At 43.4% G+C, this 21,166-nt stretch overlaps 2 protein-coding genes across 5 annotated transcripts; one reads left to right on the top strand and one right to left on the bottom strand.

Moving 5' to 3' along the window:
• Positions 1–558: 558 nt before the first annotated feature.
• Positions 559–4,288, top strand: LOC146653103 (angiopoietin-related protein 4-like). Its single transcript, XM_085382966.1, has 5 exons — positions 559–1,040; positions 2,326–2,863; positions 3,097–3,204; positions 3,298–3,385; positions 3,781–4,288. Exons 2-5 carry the CDS (start codon positions 2,423–2,425, stop codon positions 3,957–3,959), a joined length of 816 nt encoding a protein of 271 aa, XP_085239092.1. The 5' UTR covers positions 559–1,040; positions 2,326–2,422; the 3' UTR covers positions 3,960–4,288.
• A 2,362-nt stretch (positions 4,289–6,650) lies between these two features.
• LOC146653104 (dipeptidyl peptidase 9-like) lies at positions 6,651–21,048 on the bottom strand. Of its 4 annotated transcripts, none has more exons than XM_085382123.1 (21): positions 20,888–21,048; positions 18,555–18,640; positions 17,271–17,515; positions 15,579–15,691; positions 14,240–14,413; positions 13,467–13,635; positions 12,991–13,101; positions 12,674–12,802; positions 12,460–12,521; positions 12,267–12,367; positions 11,980–12,157; positions 11,644–11,803; positions 11,361–11,440; positions 10,143–10,313; positions 9,655–9,790; positions 9,356–9,501; positions 8,932–9,078; positions 8,622–8,774; positions 8,038–8,180; positions 7,680–7,791; positions 6,651–7,559 (listed from the first exon to the last, which is right to left on the bottom strand). In XM_085382123.1, exons 3-21 carry the CDS (start codon positions 17,491–17,493, stop codon positions 7,467–7,469), a joined length of 2,601 nt encoding a protein of 866 aa, XP_085238249.1. In that variant the 5' UTR covers positions 17,494–17,515; positions 18,555–18,640; positions 20,888–21,048; the 3' UTR covers positions 6,651–7,466. The 4 variants fall into 4 exon arrangements, with proteins under 4 accessions (XP_085238249.1, XP_085238248.1, XP_085238250.1 ...); XM_085382122.1 differs by having other exon boundaries at positions 18,550–18,640; positions 20,888–21,047; XM_085382124.1 differs by lacking the exon at positions 20,888–21,048 and adding an exon at positions 18,814–18,925 and having other exon boundaries at positions 18,550–18,640.
• Between the last annotated feature and the right edge of the window lie 118 nt (positions 21,049–21,166).

Below are 21,166 nucleotides of genomic sequence, written 5' to 3' on the forward strand. Positions count from 1 at the left end.
TCAAAAAGTTTAGTCAAGAATTTCATTTTATTTTGAAAAATCAAACTTGAGAAGTAGTGATACTATATGTGTAATTACAGTTTTTCTTATGAATGGTGATTTTTGAACATAAAAACAAAACTGTTTGACATGAAAGGAACACCACATGCGGCTTAAATCGAGGTGCAGCCTTTGAATTGCATTTCAAAGCGAGTCATCTCCCGTGCTGAAACATTAAATGTAACAGCACTAAAAAGCACATTTACCTCCTGGTACAAAACACAGTTTTGGTCTCTGTGGTTATACCTATTATTTTATAACTCATCCACCTGGAAAACAAAGTCAGGGGCGTAACCATGATGACTGTCAGGTGTCTGCTACTGGAGCCTTCTGGAGCGTTTGAATGGATTATCTGACTGATATCAGGAGTCGCTGTGTGGTACAGAAGCTTGTTCTTGAGTTTGGGTGAGTGAGTAGCTTATTAGTCCGTTACTTGTAACTTCTGGCTTCAAGAAACTAACGTGGTGGTGGCCAAAATACAAATGTGCGAGGCTTCAAGTACTTTCATTTTTACAGATGATTGCCTGCTAACTAACAGAAGTCGGAAAGCTTGGCCTCTTTTGTATACAGTCTGTTTTAGTTCCCAAAACGCTGAGTGAGTCATTCCAAAGTGAAGCACAGACTGACTGGAAAAACTGGTTCCCAGTTTACGCAGGTCCTCCTCCTGTGTCTGCTGGCTGTGCTGACCCTCCTGCAGCTCCCTGCATCACGCAGGGTCACATTTATCTCCTCACGGGACATGAGCTACATGCAAGCAGCACAGCCTCATGTTTAATGCGAACATAGTGTTCGGATAGAGCTGAGTAAGGACGGAGACCCGCCTGTGCATCCGACTGAGGACAATGGTCTGGTTCACGTAAGCTGAGTGCAGCGGGTTCGGAGGATACGTGCAGAACAGCAGCCTGCAGCGGGAGGGAGGCCTACGTGCACCGGGTGTCCAGCATCCAGGAAGTACCCTGCTCCCTGCAGAGGTTCATCATGTAAAAACTCAAATCCTGCTGGTACGAGAAGTGCACCTCTGCATAATGACACATGTGGATAAACAACAATTTTAAGGGTTTAAAAGAGGCTAAAGGAGAAACGCGTCTTTTTTATGATTGGACAGAATGTACAGTGGAAATGCAAGTTTGCTCTTCTGAGTCAGAGCGAGGGTTTCTTTCACTTTTACATGCAAGTAATTTTTTTCAGTATTAATTTTCCACCATAACAACATATTGTTACTTAGTGACTCCAGTCAAACATTAACCACACTGACCTTTTAGTTAAACGTGTAGTTGTTTGTTGTTGGCTGACTCTCTTATCCCTCTACAATACTCGCTGTCATTACATTTTCCAGCCTTTCTCTTCCCCGCAGCATGAAACCTCCCAAGTTTACTCTAATCCAGTGATACCTTAACATACAGTGAGTGTAGAAACATTTGGACATGTGCATTTCATCATATTTCTCGGATGGCTGCTTAGCGCTTTGAGAGAAGTACAGTATCTGAGCCTAATGTGTGATTAAATGTGAAACAGGAGCCGTGAGCCGCTGACACGTGCGTGTGTGAGTCTGAGCGCCTGGCAGGACATCAGCATCACGTTCCTCATGTCTGCGTGAGCGGGGTTTCTGTTGTCGGGAACGAGTGTGTAAAAGGGCCCGAAGGCTTGAACTTTCCCCTACTTCTCACAGTGACTCCTCAGCCTCTGTTGTTCACCAGCATTCCTGATTCAGCAACTGGCTGTCTTCACCCACTGAGGTCATTAAGCTCAGCTATCAGGGCTTTAGTCTTAAACGTGAAAAAATCCAAAAGGAATCATTGGTTTTTGGGTGAAACTGTTTTAGGGACAGCTTAAAAGCCAATCAGATGTGAAAATAGGGACTTTAAAGGACTTTTAAGATTTAATAAAACAGCCATCAAAAGAAAAAGAAATAACTGCTTTTAATGGCACATGCATCTGTGGGTCATTTCAAGGGAACATTTTATAGCCCTGAGCTGTTGGAAATTATCTGCACTTATTCAGATGTTACAGAAATAATAAAACAAATAGTTGATTTGTAAACGAATCAGCAGTGAGAACAGCGGGGAGTCAAAGTGTTTTTGTAGCAAATGAAACCAACAGAGTGGGAATAAGAGGCAAAAATATGACATCATCAGCATAAGACTAAACTAAGCCTCAAAACTAAAACTGTAAACATGTCATTTTTCTGCATCAGTGAGTGTATAACCAGAAATTCAGGCCCTCGTTGCATCATGTTGCTCACTGTGAGACTTTCCCCGCCCCCTCTTCCTCCTCCTCTCCTACCAGAGCTATAAAAAGCCTCAGTGCCTCTCAGTGAGCAGCACACACAACAGACAGAGACAGATTTCAGACGCAGCACTGACACCAGATCGGACCTACAAAGATGAAGATGCCTCAACTTCTCATCCTCCTCGTGACCATTTTGGTGCACGCAGCAGTTGGTTTCCCCACTGACAGGAGGGGCCGGGAGAAACAGGCCTCGTGGGACGATGTGAACGTGGTGGCCCACGGCCTCCTCCAGCTCGGCCTGGGGCTCAAGGAGCACGTGGACAAGGCCAAAGTCCAGATGAGCGACATCAACACCAAACTGAAGACCTTCAACGGCACGGTGGCCGAGCTGGAGAGGAAACAGCGGGAGCAAGATGAAGCTCTGAAGGCCAGAAGTGAGGGACCGGAGGAGAGTCAGAGGCTGGCGGAGCTGGCTGAGGAGGTGAAGAAGCAGACAGCGGATTTAAACTCCAGGATGGACTGGCTGCAGGGAGCGCTTACAGAAAGGATGCTGGACAGCAACGACAGCGGTCACTCAGGAGTCCCAGTGATCCAGGTGAGAAGGGGGAAAGAGGGCTTTTGTAGCTGCTCTTTAACCAGGTAGACACATGAGAGCAGTGCACGCCCATTTTAATAGACCTGAATAGCCCCTTTAAACCTTTTAGCGGCAGCCACTAAGAGTTCTCTCTTTAAATAATAGTTCATTCCAAATTTAAGCACCTCCCATCGCAGACCGGTGGATGTTGTACGTTGCATAAAGCTGATGATGTTTCTCCCTGTTGTATCCAGCTGCTGCTGGCTCAGGACAAACGCGTGGACCAGCTGGAGGAGAAACTCAAGCTGCAGCAAGACAAACTGGAGAAGCAGAGTCTGCAACTACAAGCACTGCAGAACAAGGTGAGCCGCACCACATCCACGAATTCACCCGTTCCCCAGCACCTGAGACGTTAAAGCAAAAAAACTTTAACGAGAAGTTTCTGTGTCCTGCAGATTTCGCATAAGAGAGTAAAGGCGCACAGGAGGAAACACGAAGAGATGGCACTGAGGGGCGAGGCTCAGCAGATCCACACAGAATCAGGTAAGATTTGTGCTATTGAAGTTTAAAGCCGTGCGTGTGTCTGTGCTGCTTTCAGAAGAGTTTAGACCCTCAGAGCACTTTCAGACATCAAGTCTCTTTTAAACAAAACCGGCAGCCTTGAGCGCAGACACGCATGAACTACATATGAATCATAACAAGTGACATAAGAAGTTCACCTTTGCGCCTGAGTTTATAGCGCTGACTTGTTGGCAGATCTGTGCGAGCACAGTCCAAAGATCAAGGAAAAGGAGGGCAGCAGCTTTAAAAACATGTTGACTGCACATACTTTTATTTCCAAGGCAGAGAAAGTTTCCCAAAGATTAATAACGAACGCCAAACTGTGAGCAGAAATGCAAAGTGCAGCCTCAAACTCATCACTCTTCTCTTCCTCTCAGGTTTGACCGGAGACGGTGATGATCTCCTCCTACGTGGGCAGCGAGCCAGCAGAGACAGGAGAAGCAGGAGGGAGCAGCTCAAGAAGCAGGCGGCATCCTTCTCCACGGCCACAGAGCAAGAGAGCAACTCTCTGAACGCCGGTCATCTAAAAATGACACCGCCATCCCCAAACCATTAAAGCAGAGCGCTAAAGAGAGAATGACTTTAACTTAAACGCTGAACTACTGAAGGACTGAAACCAGACTGAGTGTTTACACGCACATCATTGCTCTCTGCTGATTCACTGCAGGGTCAGACACATGGATGCTATGCCATGCTATAACTCATTGTCTCATTGGACATGTTCAGTCATATTGACGGGTGTAACTTTATTCCCTTTGTAAGGGATTTATCCATTTGTTTTGTTTTGTACTTAAATAATGTGAAGTTTCTTATTTTATAGATTTGTACAAAACTTTGAATATTTTATATGAAGTGGATGGAAATAAAACTTTTAAGTTTACCTTACCAGGACGTCCTGGCTCTTTGTTTGTGGTTGAAGAGGCTGAATGACATGACTCCAGGAAGACAGTCTAGACTTTGCTCTTTATTTTATATTTCAGTGTGATAAACAAATAGAATTATTCACTTATGAGGCATTCATTTCTGTCATTGTGTGTGTCTGTATGCAGTGAAACTTGGCTCCACAAATGAGCAGCTATTAAACTGCATTTAAACCCGACTATAAAAGTGAAGTTGAAGCCAAATTGAATTGAGGCCAAACAATTGGAGCTACACAAGTTTTTATGCCACCTAGAGGTGGGAGCAAAGATTTGGCCACTTTACACATTGCTAGAAGCAGGTTGGACACCAGATTTCCTTCAGAACGGCTCAAATTCAACAAGCTGCTGAAACCATTCCTCAGAGATTTGGTCCATGTTGTCCTGGCAGCATCACACAGTTACTGCTTGTTAGTTGCACATCCATGGTGTAAATTTCCAGTTCAGCAACATCACAACAGATGTGGGATTGGAATGAGATCTGGGGACTGTTGAGGTTATTTGAGTTCAGCGTATTTAGTGTCATGATCAAGAAACAAGTTTGCGATGACCTCAGCTTTGTGTCACAGTGTGTTATCCTGCTGGAAGCAGTGTGGTCATAAAGGGACATGATCGGACACAAGACTCAGGTAGGCTGTGGTGTTTAAACAGGGCCCAGTTGATACTAAGGAAGAATATTCCCCTCACCATTACAGCAGCAGCCTGAACCGCTGATACAAGTTGGGATGGATCCATGTTTTCATGCTGTTTAGTGCAAACTGTGACCACCACCCAAATGTCAGACCGGGCAACATTTCATCAATCCTTTGTTGTCCAATTTGTGTGAGCTGGTGTGACCCAAAGCCCCAGTTTCCTGTAGCCCATCAGCTTCAGCACGTGTCCGACACGTGCATCCAGAGGTGCTCATCTGTATACCTTCCCAGTAACAAGTGGTTATCTGGAGTCACTGTTGCCTTCATATCAGCTCGCAGCAGTCTGGCTATTCTCCTCTTACCTCTGATATCAAAGCAACAAGATATTTTCTCCCAGAGAACTGCTGCTCACTCGATATTTTGCTCCTTTTCAGGCCATTTTCTGTAAACCCCAGAGAAGGTCGAGTAATACTCAGACCAAGCACCAACAACCATGTGCAAAATCACTTAAAGTCACCGTTCTCATGCTCACTTCGAACATCACTGGGTTGCCTTGACCATGCCTACATGCCTAAATGGATTAGGTTGATGCCATGTGATTGGCTGGTTAGATATTTGCAGTAATAGGTGTCCCTAATAAAGTGGCCAGAGAGTTAATATTGACAATCCTGTCACCTGGGAGACTGAACAATGACCTTTTAAAGGTTTATTTTTCTTATCAGAGTATTATCTAATTATTACAGAATTGGAAAGTAAGCTAAATCACTCTGCAGCTCTGTAATAATGAAGCTGTCCTGCATTAGGTCTTCATGAACACATTTAAATTCAGTTTACTTAAAAATACCCAATGCACTGTTTAAGTTACTGTTTTAAGTGTTTTTAGTCCATTTTAATAATTGCATCCTAAGTTTAATAATGAACTGCCTTAAATAATATTCACTCTGCTTTGTGTGATGACTTTAATACAATATAGTTAAAATGGTGCTATGGAGTGCCAAGGTGGTGCTCTGGTTGAAAGCAACAGTCCTAACGTAGGTGTGGATATGAGTTGACAGCTGTTAGCCACACTGATCACAGTATAATAGGATGACTGAGGCAGCTCCTGTGTGTGTGTGTAACTGTGGGAGTGTTGAGGTTCTGCCTGTCTATCTGATGAAAGCTGGGCAGATCTCGTAATCACTCAGTCAGCAAAAATTATTTCAGCAGCACTTTAAGTGGCGAGTGCTGGAGCTGTTTTTAACTAATTTTTATACGAGTATATTCTATAAATTCAATTTCGCACTAAACGATCAACGAAACTCCTTTAAAAACACATTTAATCCGGTGAGAAGAGTTTGGAAAAGATTGTTCACTTCTGTTTATTTCTTCAATATCTGAGAGTACATTTAACCATGTACAGATACCATGTCATGGCAGCTCATCTTACAGATGTTCATCAGACACTTGAGGTACTCTAACAGGTTCCCTGATATGGGTGATGTGAGCGGGCGCTCTTAAACTCTTGCAAGGCACCTCAGATTGCCAACGGCTCTGCCAGTCATCATGCAGGTCAGCTTGTCGGCACCAAGGCAAACATGTACTGTGCAAAAGTCCTCAGCAGCAGAAGAAAAAGAAGCTCCAGAGAAAAGTTAAAGCACGTGACTGAGGGAAGCAGTGAAGGGTCGCTACGCATTCCCATTATGAATGATTAGATAACAATAAAAGTATAAATTTTATTAATACACAATAAAAATGTGGCATTTGGCTTGGCATGCCACACAAAAATCATCTCTGACAGCACATGAGAAAGAAATCTCAAAGCACAAAAAGACTACAAAGTGTGTGACAAGGAGGGTTAAGCGCTGTTTTGTTTGCTCTTTCAGAGCTTTACATTTACTAGCTTCACATCAGTGTTTATTCACATGGGGGGAAAGTGATATCTCTGTCAGTTGATACCCAGAAAAGCAGAACTTTAAAAAAAAAAAAAAAAAAAAAAAGGCACCAAAAAGAAAAAAAATAGACAAACCAGGTTCAAAAACTGGGCACTGCAGGTCCATTTATGCACTTTTTGCATTGCTGATGAATTGATTGTGTTGGTGCAGCATGTTCAGCATCAATCATCATTACTGTGACACTCTCTCACTCCACTGTGACTACAAACCCCAAAGCTACATTTCTTTCTGGCGAATAGCGCCCCCTGCTTGTTTTGTGGCTCAAAGCAACCGATCGTTCTCTCCCCAAAGCCTCCGTCAGCCTGAAGGCTACAAGAGGTCTCCTCAGTGCCGGGCAGTACCTGCCCATCGTACTGACATCTGCATATGATCCCTGTAATGATTTATTGATGCTAAAATGCTGAAGTGCCTTTAAGACAGATATCTGTCAAGGTGTGATGAGATTTGGCATAGCTTGCATTCAACAGATTATAAAAATCTAGGAGGCGACGCGGAGGTGGACAAATGGAGGAATGTGAAAGAGGAGAAAAGGGGAGGAAGGACAGGAAGCGAGGAGGGAAGGTTGCTGCGTCAAAAGGCTTTATCAGAGGTTCTGCTGGAGGAAGTGCAGCAGTGTAATCTCATAATGCTCTCCAGACTCTGGACATCTGATGCTGTGTCGTTCGTTGGGGTAAACCTGGAAAAAACAGAAACAACAAACAAGCGTTTCAAAGCTGCCGCTTCTTCAAACGTGCCGGTCTCATCGTTAAACAGTGCGCAGGTTTGAACCCCGCGAGACATCAGTCAGCGGCCATACCTGCAGGCTGTACGGTTTCCCTGCTCGGATGAGTTGAGACACGAGGAAGTTAGTGTGGAAAAAGTGCACGTTCTCGTCTAAGAATCCATGCAGGATCAGCAACCTGTTGGGCCTGTATTAATCACAGAGAGGGCATATAAAACACTGATGTGTTGCACCACTCGGAGAAATCAAACACCGAATAGCGAGTCTCTTCCTGTGCTGCTTCATACAGAATTTTATGAATAACTCAAAGTATAATATGGTACTGCCAGAGGTAATAGTGCATTATAGTCTCAGCTGCCTGATGGATGCAGCAACATACAATAACTGAATAATAATGTGTCATAAATGCACTAAAGCAGTAACTGTTTCTCACTCATTGGGAAGCTTGTCGACGTGCAGAGCGACAGAACAAGCTTCGTATCCCCTCTGGTTTTTTTCGGGGGTGTCCAAATATCGCTCCGTGTAGCCGGTGTCATAGGCCATCCACAACGTCACCGGAGCGCCCGCGATAGCAACCTAACCAACAAAGAGATCACACGGGAGACGGCGTCATCATTTCTGCCTTTCACTGAAAGTGAAGTTCCAGGTCTGTTCTCTAACAGAGGCGGCAATCACTCTGCATGAAATGTAATTATAGAAACTGCCTAAAGCACCAGGATTATCAACATCCATACAGCTTTTTTATTTTTGTAACGCTCACATCCTTAGAAAAGATACGGTAAATGTATCTGATGGAACAAATAATTTACTCTTAGGGCTTTAAAGAGTTATTTATCAGGTGATGGAGACCTATTTTTTTAATTAAACAACAAAGAGAGAGTTTTACAAATGTGTGTTTACATTTTTTAATGGGTATTTCTGTTTCCTGGAGCAAAGAGGAAAAACTGAACTGACACATCAAACTTCTAGTTTTCGGCTTGTTGGCTGATCTAAATCTGACAGTAAATGTTTTTTCACCTTAAAGATGTCGGGTCTGTGGATGAGGCCCATGAGGGACAGGAAGCCGCCGTACGACCAGCCGTGGATGGCGACGCGACTCAGGTCTACAAACTTGTACTTGTCTGCGATGTAGTGCAAACCCTCCACCTGGTCTTCAATCTCCACCTGACCCTGGACAGAGGAGAAAAGATTGAACTTGGCTGTTTTGTTTCTACAGAAGAAAACTAAGAAAAGAGGCTAATGTGTTCCTGAATTTTAGGAAACCTAGGAGAGTTTGGAGGGAGCATCTTCATCTTTAACCCGTACACGTTTGTCTCGAGACATTTACCATTCTGTCCTTCACAGCTCCTTCAAACTTGAGGCCTCGCTGGCAGGAGCCCCGCCCATCGATAACAAGCACAACGTAGCCCAAAGAGGCCAGCGTGCTCAGCCGTAGGTACTTCACCCCTTTATAAGAATTGTTCACTAATTGCACCTGGAAGAAAATAAACTTGTGTTTATGTCACTGTGACATGACAAAATGTGGAACAAATGAAGTGCTGTGAATACTTTCTGGATAAGTTGTGAGCATTTTTGTGGAGTTCCTTTGTTAACGTTGAAAAGAAATTAAGGATCAGGTCATATAAATGAAGCGTGCAAACTGATTTACTAGCATCTGCAACAGGCAGTTTATTGCTAACTGCACTCACACACCATTTTGACTCGTTTAGTAAATCTGGCCCTATGAATGGGGTGGGAGTTGGAGGGCAAACCTGAGGACCACCATAGACAAAGACGACGGTGGGGTGCTTCCTCCCGGGGACTAGCTTCTCCGGTTTGTACAGCATGCCGTACAGCTCGAAACCCGACTTGCCCGTGAAGCTAAAGATCTCTGGAGGTGTGCCGTCAAGTGGGAAAGCTGGAGACGACAAAAAACCCCAAAACAAAATCTTTAAGTTGTTGTCCATCTTTAATGAGCAGAACAGGAAAACTAAACAAACAGGGAGGCAAGGGTGTCAAACCATCTGATAAAAGTGTAAAAATCTGTTTGATTTTAAGGGGAATTCAGTACCAGAAGATTCCATCATGCTCGCCCAAAACTGGGGCTCTTTGTGCAGAGGGTCGCTGTCTGAGCCATTCAGCTTGTAAATGTGGACACACGGTGCAGTGGTCAGGCTGCTGTAATGGCTGATAAACATGTCAAAGGTCTGTGTGAAAGAAAACAGATGAGGCAGAGTTAGAAAGCATCGCCAAGGTGTACACAAACACTTCATACACATATCTGAATGTGAAGTTTACTGCATTGGGTCATGCTCTCTCATGTGCATTAAACTATTGAATACTGTTAAAGCCTCGCTCACTTAAGAGAGCTATTCAAATGATAAAACAGGAAAAAGCAGGCGATACATAATTTGTGAAAATTTCTACAGGAAACAGCAAAAAAGGAACGATGAGACAGTAACTGCTTGTACTCTTAGATTTTAAAAAAGTAAAATCAGTTGACAGGTGTAGAAAGGTCAGAGGAGATTTGGCGAGGAACACGAGTGTGTATTCAGGTACCTGGCTCACAGAGCAGCTGTGGGAGAAGCCAGGTTTGGTGAGTCGGACGATTTCACCCGGCGAGTCGTAGCTCACCACGTAGAGGTGATGCTCCAGAGGAGAGTCTTTGGTTCCCTGAAAGTAAACCAGCTTGGCTGCCTCATCCACCCAAATCTGAGGGCTGGATGAACGCTGCACAAACAAGAAAAAAACACTGTTGGAACATTTTGTTTACACACAAACAAAAAGACAGCTGAGCTATGACACCAAACAGTAAGTAAGTATCTCCTTTATTAGGTTGTTCTAATCTGCATGAGAGTCTGTGTGTTATTAGTCTTTTTTAAGCAAAATGTAGAAATATTACTCTCATATTCAGATACATGCTGATGCAACAGTACAAGAGAGGTGAGGAAGAGAGCACAGGCAGGGTGGAGCAGGCCCGAGTGTCGAGGTGACAGAAGGGAGAGCAAGAGTGAAAGGGAAGGTTTACGAGGTTTGGAGACGGTGCGGCTGACAAGACGACAAGAGGATTTGTGTTCGGAGTGACCAGGATGGACAAGATTAGAAATGAGTAAATCGGCTGAGCTCGATCAGGGGGTGATTTTGGAGACAAGTATGAGAGGCGAGGCTGGGATGGCTTTGTGTGTGTGCAGAGAGAGTGGATCAATTAGACAGAAGATGCTGAATATGGAGCTGCCAGGCTGGAGGAAAAGAGGAAGAACAGACAGACAGAGGTTTGGTGTATCATTGGTGCGATGGAGGAGAATGCTAGGGATAGGATGAGATGGAGGAAGATGATCCACTCTGGCGACCCCGAAACAGAGCAGAGAGCAGCAGCAGTAGAAGAAGATGCGACATAACAGTTACAGGAGCAAAAAAACATAAAGACGACCAACTCTGCTCACAGCGCTTAATTAACCGACTACTTATGTGCTTACATGTGACGTATGCTGTGTCACTACTGTTACATTAATGCTGCTGGTACCTTGTTTCAAATTAGGCTGTGTGTCGTCAATGACAGCAGCTCATTGTAAAAGAAGGAAAATGCCCTTCATTTACTTGCACTTATAAAACCTTCAGTATTTTTATTCTATATCATTGATTATATATCACATTAATATATAATAGTGACACTACATTGCCTACCTCTACTCTATGTACTCAGCACAAGTTATTTTGTATAAAACTATAGTTTTAAGTGGCTGCTGTGAATGTGGGAACCCATGTACAGGGCTTTACCTTTGCGCCATGATTGGCCAGCACCTCCCACTCCCCGCTGGTCACCATCACCTCCTCTTTGACTGGACACTTGAAATCATCTGATGACAGAGGAGCAAATGTGTCACATAGGTCGTGTGAGTGGCACGGTAAGAACAACACAGTAAAACTATGTTACAAACCCAGAAACATCCCAGGAATACAGAATTGTTCATAAAATAAATAAATCTCACTTAAAACCATGTCAAAGATGTTCTGCATGAACAGTACAGATGAGTTAGTGTGTGTCTGCACGTGGTGCTACCTTCAGAGTGCGTGTAGCCTTTGGCCCAGTGATGGCTGCCCCGCTGTAACACTGAGGTGATCTTATACAGGTGGCAGAAGCCAGTTTTGGACTCGTTTACTGTGATGAATGTGATCTCGTCCTCAGTGGTTTGGATGAAAGGATGGAAGATGTCATGGACCTGTGTAGGAAAGGCAAACAAAATGTTTTTGATCCAAGTCCAGAGTAGGATTATATTGTATATTGTAAACTTCACAGCAAACATCTGCCTCTGTGCCACTCGGGCTGATTGAAACATGAGGGGAAACTAATCTGAGAAACAACCAGGCTCGCTAAAGACGTGCTGCTGGTGCTCACATTGATCCAGATGTCGCTGGTCTCTTGGTAAACGATGAAAGGGTGGACCGAGTCTCCGAGGGCCTCCAGGCTCTCCTGTCTTTTGGCTTCGTCCTGATGCGCTGGGATGAAGAGTTCAGGAGGCAGCAGGACCAGCTGGAGATTCTGCTGCCGTCGGTCCATCATCACCGCCCACGCGCTGACACACAAACACAGGAGAGCTGTGATGCAACGAGAACATGTGCCCTCTACTGACAAGTTTACTTCTGGGCTTCCTGTTTTTAACTATTTATTATTTTCTGGCTTACAATCGCCCGTCTTTAGACCATCCGGCTCTGGTAATGTACTCTGTACGTGGGAACAGGCTGGTGAAGGGAACAGGTAGCTCCTTTTCCTGTGTGCTGACAATCTGAAGAGAGAAAAACACCAATCAGACCAGCTCACATCAGTGCTGCGTTCACTGTGGGGGGGAAACCCACTGAACTCTGAATGAGCACTCACTTTGCCTTGACTGTCTGTTCGTATTTCTGCTATTTTGAGGGTGATATCAGGATTTTTGCTGCCTGAAAAAGAAAGTAAGCTGATTTATGTACCAAAATATAAGCAAACATTTTACAGGAGCACATGTATAAACACAGGCTACACCCAGCATTAGGAGTTAAGCCATGTAGAAGTATATGTAGAACTTTTGTGTAAGTTTCTGCTGATTTGATACCTGCGTGTGGGTATCTGTACACATCTGTCTTGCGCTCTTCCAAAGCCGGAGACGGAACGTGGATGATCTCTACCTCAGACTCATCCACCTCCTCGTAGAGAATCTGTAGAGTTTTCCCGCCGTCTGCCTCTAAACCAATGAGAACAGCCAGAAAAGTAAGCAGCTGTGAGGATTATTTAAAGGTCTTTGGAAGAAACTGAACATGAAAGCTTGTAGAAATAATTTCATGACGAAGCGACCGGGCTCACAAAAACTGTATTAATAAATATTGTGAGTCATTTTCTAATGAATGATAACTACGAAATCAATGTACTCACCTTCTTGAGCAGCCGGACACCACCAGTATCCAGTGAAGCGATCAAACTCTTCCTGGGTGACAAAAGTGGCTACGCCGGCAGATTTAGGATCCTCTTTGGGGTTATCGATACCTACAATAAAAACACCCGAGAGACAAAACACGAGAGTGAGCTTACATTAGGCAACCTGTGCCATCCCTACCAGGGTTTGACCTCCAATTTAAGTTTACGGTGCTGTGGCTGACTTGAACAGCCGCTGTTATGCTTCTGTAAATATCTGGTGCCATCACTGGCTTCATGCACCACAACTAACAACGACTTATTTAATAACTAATATAAACGACTGTCTCACAGTCCCAAACATACCATAAACAAAGAAAGAGAGAAAAGGATGAATTAAAGATGCTTTTGAGTCTATTTAGTTGGTTTAAGGGAACCATTTCAACTACAAGAAAGGAAAAAGTTGAAGGGAACTTGATAAATGTCACAGTTCACACCTTTGTGGCAGAAGGTGAGTCTCTTCTCTTCCCCCGTCTCAATACTAGTCACCCAAATGTCATTGTTGTTGATGAACCCGATGAAGCTGGGGTCACCGGGGCAGATCTTGGGGTCCATACGTGTGCCTGAATTCTGGCTCGTAATCTCTGTGGGATTCATCGGAGAAGTCTGGGGAAGAAAAAGAAAACATTAATTATAAGATGCAGAGCCACCTCTTCTTCCTGTGGCAGCTGAGGTCTTTTGGTGTGTGTGTGAGGAGATGCTGCATATATTTTAATCACACTGTGGTGGCCAGTGCTTTCTTTTATGCTGCTGTGTGTCGGGGGTAAAGCCGGAGGTTGGACTTAAGACTGTGGTGGAGAAGGGCACATCTCAACTTGTCCCCACTGGAATAGGACTTTTTTCCTGTTTATATTGTATTTTTATCACTATTACTAACATTATTTAATTAGATGATTTTGTATTTTTGGCCAGAGGGATGTTTTTTGGTTTTTTTTAAATAAAGATGCTGGATATTTGAATTTCCGCTTGGGGAAAAGTAAAGTATCGATCTGTCTATTATCATGGATTTATTTGATCCCTGCTGATGCTTTGCAGGGTTGAGGGGGATGGAGAAAACTTCAAGATACATGGAGTGAAGGGAGACTTCAACTTTTTATATTTAGTGATGCACAAAAATCAGATGTCTTTCCCAACTAGCCTCATCGGGTCTGTAATTTTCAGCCTGTGCTCTGCAGCAGTGAGAGTCCTACTTAACTGGCCTTTAACTCACAATGAAGCTGCTGTTCCCACCATCACGGCAGTAGTACAGGCTGCTGTTGGCCTGGAACAGGAAGAGGCCGCTGGGTCGGTGGTAGTCATAGGAGGTGATGCCAGACACCCCCAAACGCTTCCTCTCTCGCAGCAGCTCTTCTTCCCGAGAGAAGCCTCCGTGGTGAGGGCTGGCCTGAGGTCAGGAGTGACAAGAGAACACACAACGTGACAGTGACCAAAGTCAAGGTCAAAGAAAGTCGTTCACGCCGTGGAAAAACAAAAACATACAAACAAAACATGACCAAATTTCTAAATTACAGAGAGCATCTCTGAGGACCAGGAAATAAAAGCTGTTCTCTCGCTTCAGCAGGAACACGCTTTGTTTGTGAAATCAGTGCAGACCAGCTGGATAGCAATTAACATCAATCATGTGGTCTCATGTGACCTGAGTGTTCGAGTTAATTTGTCTTCAGGAGAAGATTTACAACAGCAGTTTTAAGCTCCATAAGGAGAAGTGCAATTATTTAGGAAATGGCTCACAATAAACCTCTAAATAATTAAATGGTCCTAAAGGGGAAATATCAAACACATTTCCAGGTCTATAGTTTTATTCAGGGGAAATTAAAAAACACATCACATTAATATTTCACAGGTCCTTTACACAGCCTCTCAGACCAGACGCCGTCTGATAAAGAGTCCGTTTCATCCAGCATTCCCTCAGCTGACAACAGCAACATACAGCTCTAGTCAGACTCATTCATTATATTATGACCGTTTTTTAATCAAATGTAAATTCCGCTGCACATTCCCTCAGTTGTAGCTGGCCCTGTGACACCAGTGACCATCCCTCTGCTTTCTGGCTGCACTTGCTGCTAACTGAGAAGGTGCACGGTCAAACCCAGCGGATCAGTGGATTCACCTGGTTGGTGCTTGACTTGAGCCCGACATGAAGCTTCCATGCATTCACACTGTAAAGTTTTATGCAAGTTAATGGTGTTTATGAGGTCAGACAGTCTTTGCTCTCAACTTTTAAGAAATATTTTTATATAAATTCACCTGTAATTCTTAAACGTTTTACCAAGTACAAACTTTAAAATCATCACTGTAAATAAAAGGCAAAAAAATCAGTAAGTCCCTTTAACCTCCTGCGACCCTGCATCCTCATTTGGGGACATTACCTTTTGGCTCTTTTGCACCTTCTACTTCATTCTGCTCAACAGTGTTTTATATTTTGTTAAAGAATGCCAATGTTATTAAATAAATGCACTGTTCAAATGACGGTGCACAAAAACACGTCTGAAACGAATGTCAAAACATCCGATTGGACAGCAAGATGAGGACTAAAAATTCTTCCTCACCTGAAAGTGATCCAGCATTGGTTTCCAAGACAAAACCAACAGGGCATCTTTGCGGATCTTCTTGGGAATGTCTGAGTAGAGTAACGCATTTTCCCTGCTGGCGTAAGGCATTCCTGTCAGGAAACATACCACAGAAGGCATCAGACGAAGCAAGGCGAGCTGGTCTTTTTGTAGGCGCTCTGGTTCGGCCGGCATTCGCAGCAGTAGTGTTGGCTTACACAAGCTTCTTACTGAGGAACATACCGCACAGAGTGCCAAGATGAGCAGGCAACCCTTGGGCCATAGGGCTAATGCAAAGGCCCAGGTTCAATTCCGCCCTGAGGCAATTCACAGCACGTCTTCCCCTGTGCCTGCAGTAAGGTCTTAAACAGAGACAGGTTTAAGACTGAATTCAATTCAGTTTTATTTATATAGCACCAAATCACAACAACAGTCACCTCAAAGTGTTTTATATTGTAAGGTAAAGACCCTACAACAATACAGAGAACACCCCAACAATCAGATGACCCCTTTAAGCAAGCACTTGGTGACAGTGGGGAGGAAAAACACCCACAGTGAAGGCTAAGGGAGGGTCCGCCATCTGCTGCGACCGGTTGGAGGTGAGGGGAGGGAGACAGGATAATAATAACAAGACAAGACCCTTACTGTCTTGTCTTACATGATCACTCTTCAAAAAGGTTTGTCCATGTAAGTGCACAGTTTGCTTTTTGTGTGCAGCTGTCTTGTGGCTGCATAAAAAAAAAAGAAAAATGGCAGCTGATGTTTGCCATCACAGATGTTTGACAAAGACAACACATTTGTGTGCTATAAAATGTTCTAATAATCCAACTATGCAGTTCACAGAAAGGAAGGAATAAAACATGGGTAAGAAGCTATTTTAAAAGCATGAGGTAGGTGTTTTTGGTTTGTTTTTTGTGCGGCTAGCTATATTTGAGACTGAACAACAAATCTATTAAATCAGTTTGGGAAGGCTCTACAGCAAAACTATGTAACTTCAGCTAAATGACAGTCAGGGGAGGCAAACAGCAATTAAAGGATGATGGCCAATGCAGCATAAATACACCACGAAGATAAAAAAAACAGGCATGAGATCAACATGTACCACACACTTCTGGTCACAGTGAAGGTCTAAATATAAAAAGAGCATTCAGACCAGGCGGTAACTGTTAAGGTCTGACTGGTTATAACGGACAAAATAACCAAACCATCAGCTATGGTTAGCAGTTATAGCTGACTAAATTAGTCAACATTACACAGCTTACTATAGCCAGGTATCAAAATGTAAAACTCAGAGCAACAAAAACTAGCAGCCATTTTACAAGAATCCTGTGTGCTACAGCTGCAAGACGAGGGGGGGGGGGAAAAAGCAGAAATATGTCCACAATGCAAAATGTTGTTCCACATTTTTTTCCAGCACACACTAAAGCCAGTGCAGCTCTGTGGAAATCAAATGAGCTCGAAAACAGGTGCAGGCTGGCAGCTCTGACTCACCAGCTGCATCCACAGATTTTTCACAGACGTGTGCTACCTTTCAAAGAGACTGAACGGAAGCCACTGAATCTGCAAGCCAACAAGTCACGGCCGCTAAAAAATGCCTCTGTGAGCTCGGGCTTCTTACAGCGCTTGTAGAAAATGACATGTTATTTCAGCCATTCATGTGTCAGACCTCAGGTTTCAGTAACCGCCGCTCACCAAGGTAGTAGATGCGGTGAGAGTGCGGGCTGCTCTCGTCTTTCTGGATGAACTGGAAGTCGTGCGGTGCCTTGTTGATAACCACGCCGGTGTTTTTGCGGCTGTTGTGGATGATCTTCCGCAGGCCGTCCCACGTATGTTTCTCCACCTGGAACTGGGTGGAATTCACGTCCTCCATCTCCACCACCTCTGTGCTGTCTGAGAGCTCGTCCACCCCGGTCATGCCTGCCAGTGCTGCTCTCACACTGTCGACAGACATTTATAACGATTAGTGTGATCTGCCTACGCTCAGCCCACAAATAAAACAAAACCATTAGGCTCCTAAATATATGAAACACTCTAAACCACAGATGTGAAATTCACCTTACATCATGGGCCCTACACAGACCCCTTTGATTGTAAGTGGGCCAGATCACTAAAACTCCCCTTTCTAAAGATATTAAACTAAGCATTTAATCCCTGAATAATCTCAATGTAAGAAAAATAAATGTAATTTCTACGGGCCCGTTCTTTAAACGACCATAACTCTGCTACCGCTTGTACTAGAGACAAAATTCAGGAGAAGAAGAGAGTATCGGGGTTATTTGGGAAATCATGGTGGAGTAAAACATTCACAAGGCACTGCTGCCTGAACACAGACAGAAAATTTGGCTCCTCCTAGATTTTATCATGTATGCTTCCCAACTTCTCCTGAATGATTTGAATAATTTTGTAATTTTACAGCCCAAATTACATAAGTCCAAGCAGCCTGTGTGATACTTGGGTGATAATGATTACATGAATGAAAATCCTAATCAGCTGCAAAACCTACAGTAAAGTTAAACAACTACGGACTGCTTCACGTCTTCCAAAGCTAACCAGGGGGCTGGACTGGATCGCTTTGCCAGGCCGATTTTAGCCCCCAGGCCTTATGTTTGACACCCATGGTTTAAGCAGTTGAAATAAATCCTCTAAGAGATCTTTTAAAGTCAACAAATGCTGCTATTAATTGGCATGAAATTCAGCACCGACGTTAAAGACTTTGGTGTTTACTGGTCCATTTACCCCACCAGCAGGTCAGTATTTTAGCTTGTGAGATAATTCAGTCTGTGATCAAATATCTACAAAGCTAATTAAATTAGTCAGAAAATACTTCTATTCTAATGATGAACATGTTAATCTTAATACTAGTTTTAAGCTATTTTAAACTTTTTGTTCATTAAACCTGTGAAAATGGTTACAAAATGATTTGACTGAGCTGAAAATTCAAACCAAATGACAGTCAGATAGCTTCACCTACCTTACCTCGCCGTCTTCTGTTTTGTCTTCAATTTTCGGCCTCTTTACTCTGTGCATTAACTGTTCAACCAGACTGAACCAGACCTGACACCCTGTAAAACACCAGGCAACCGAATAAAAACTGGGAAACTTTCTTTCCAGATCACAGAAATTCAACAGCATGGCGACAGCTCGTCTAACTCGGTCTAATAACAGAAGCAAACAGAAACGACAGCAATCCATAAGCTAAGCTAAGCTCACAGGCTATGAACAGTGAAACTGTTACTGGGGTTGAGGCCCCGCTCTTCTCCCACATCTCTGCACTTCTTCATGGAGAAGCTGCTGTTCTTCAGCTTGCCATATTCCAGCTGAGCATTTCTCATGTGAAGCCTCACCGAGTGTGACTCAGCTGCATGACTCGAACACTACAGCGTCTGTGTCATAAGTGTGGCAAATTTCACACCGCAACTCCGCATTTTACTGCAGCACTGTAGGCTGTTCTGCTGCCTGGATCCTTAACATAGTGTACAGCACACACGGCAGTATTTTTCCAGAAGTTAGCCAACTTCAGGGATTTTGCCACACTGGGAATAGTAAGAATGATATACAGTCACTGGACACCTTTTCAGGTACACTTGTTAAACTGCTTGTTGACACTAATCAGCCAATAACATGGCAGCAACTCAGACCATCAGAATGTGGAAGAAAGGGGATTTAAGTGACTCTGAACATAGCATGGTTACTGGTGTCAAACAGGCTGGTGTGACGATTTCAGATATTGGTGATCTACTGGGATTTTCCTCCTGTGTGGAAAATCCCCACACAACCTCAACTGGGGGTTACCAGAGAATGATCTAAAAAAAGAGAAGATATCCAATGAGCAGCAATTCTCTGTGTCAGAGGTCAGAGGAGAAGGACCAGACTGTTTCATAAACGAAGGCAACGGGAACTCAAAAAACAAACAAACAAAAACAAACAAAGGTTATAGTGCAGTAGAGCATTTCTGGATTCACAACCCCTTGAAGCAGAAGGACTACAGCAGTAGAAGACCACACATTTACCACTCCTGTCAGCTAAGAATAGGAAACTGAGGCTTGAATTTAAATGAGCGCAACAAAATTGCACAACATAATATTGGAAAAACATTGCCTGGTCCGATGATTCTTGACTGTGGAAGAAAGCATCGATCCTTCATGCCTTGTAGCAATGCCTCTTGCTGGTGGTAGCCTAATGGTGTGGCAGATTTTTCCTTGGCACATTTAGGGCCAATTTGGTACTATTTGACCATTGTTTAAACACCACAGCCTACCTCAGTGCTGTCGCTGAGCATGTCCATCAGTGTACCTGCTCTACCAGGATAATGCACTGTGTCACAAACTTCTAATTATCTCATATTGGTTTCTTGAACATGAGTTCACTGTACTCAAATGGCCTCCACAGTCACAGATCTCCAATAGAGTGCTTTTGGGATGTGGTGAAAGACTTGCATCATGGATGTGCAGCTGACAATTTCAGTCATGTCAATATGGACCAATAATATCTGAGAAGTATTTCCAACACCTTGTTGAGTCTATACCATAAAGATTTTAGGTAGTCTTGAAGGCAAAAGGGAGTCCAACTAGCCCGGTGTACCTAAATAAATGTCCAGTGAGAGTATACAAGTCAAGAAAAAATAACATAGCTTGATGATGTAAACATGTATTACATATGGTTAAAAAAAACCCAAAAAACTTTAGTGCCTGATAAATGGAGACAATGAGGTGCTTAAAATACCAATTACACGTTTACAGTCCTCAGGCTAAAATGTTACTGAATATTCCCCAACACCTGTCAGGGCATCAAGAAAGTGTTGTGTCACTGTATTTAACTTCTGACTGCTAGCTTAAATGTAGATTAGACTCATTTGACTCCACAAAAGACACCGTGAGAACCTCGCGTTTCATTTTTGACATCCGTGTCCTCTACATCTGTACATTTTTATGTTTCACTGACACCATAAAAACGCAGATTCGCGTTAGAAACAGCGACTCAGTTTCACTATTTCTGCCCAGGCTGACACTTATGCTAGTAAACTTAAAAGGTCTAAGCTAATAACAGGCTAACAGAAAACTTCTGGCAGAGTGTGTCCTAAGCGCCAAACTTTGCAAAGCCTAACCATCCAATAATTATATGCATATATATATTATATCCAATAACAAAACTCACTGTGGCTGTGATGCGCTGCTGGGAGCTAACATGTTAGCCACCCATTAAACAGAACAGAAACGAGCAAGCTAGCTATTGGGTAAACCAGAAGAGCACAAAACAGAAAACGTAAGAAACAAAGCAAAACAAAATGTAACCACTCGCTTCCATCTTACACTTTCTGCCCGGAGACCTTGAAGCTGTATCTCCTTTTGTCGAATAGACGTCTGTGTTGAAAAGTCGTGATTAATTAGAGTTAACTACTTTTCAGAGACCAGGTAGCTTGATGCTAAAACGATAGCAACGCGGAAATAGACTGTGAATCAAACCCGAGCAACGTTAGAAAATTACTACCTTTAACCCGGATATACTCGATCCGTTTGTTTTTCGTGTCTTTCAGCGTGTATTTTTCCTTTTTTACTGGGCAATATTTCAAACTTGAACCTGCTATTTTA

The sequence above is a fragment of the Rhamphochromis longiceps genome, linkage group LG15, assembly GCF_057381845.1.
Source record: "Rhamphochromis longiceps isolate RC_006_pf linkage group LG15, R_longiceps_female_GT1.1, whole genome shotgun sequence".
NCBI classification, from domain to species: Eukaryota; Metazoa; Chordata; class Actinopteri; order Cichliformes; family Cichlidae; genus Rhamphochromis; species Rhamphochromis longiceps.

Bases quoted from the DNA above. Each gene is read 5' to 3' on its own strand.
- LOC146653104 (XM_085382124.1), bottom strand. From the start codon at position 18,910: ATGAGAAATGCTCAGCTGGAATATGGCAAGCTGAAGAACAGCAGCTTC. The intron at 12,158-12,266 runs GTAAGCCAGAAA...TTTGTGTGTCAG, and splicing joins TGGTCTAAAGACGGGCGATT to CGCGTGGGCGGTGATGATGG. The intron at 9,791-10,142 runs GTACCTGAATAC...TCTTTCACACAG, and splicing joins ACAGCTGCTCTGTGAGCCAG to ACCTTTGACATGTTTATCAG.
- LOC146653103 (XM_085382966.1), top strand. From the start codon at position 2,423: ATGAAGATGCCTCAACTTCTCATCCTCCTCGTGACCATTTTGGTGCAC. The intron at 2,864-3,096 runs GTGAGAAGGGGG...TGTTGTATCCAG, and splicing joins CAGGAGTCCCAGTGATCCAG to CTGCTGCTGGCTCAGGACAA. The intron at 3,205-3,297 runs GTGAGCCGCACC...TGTGTCCTGCAG, and splicing joins TACAAGCACTGCAGAACAAG to ATTTCGCATAAGAGAGTAAA.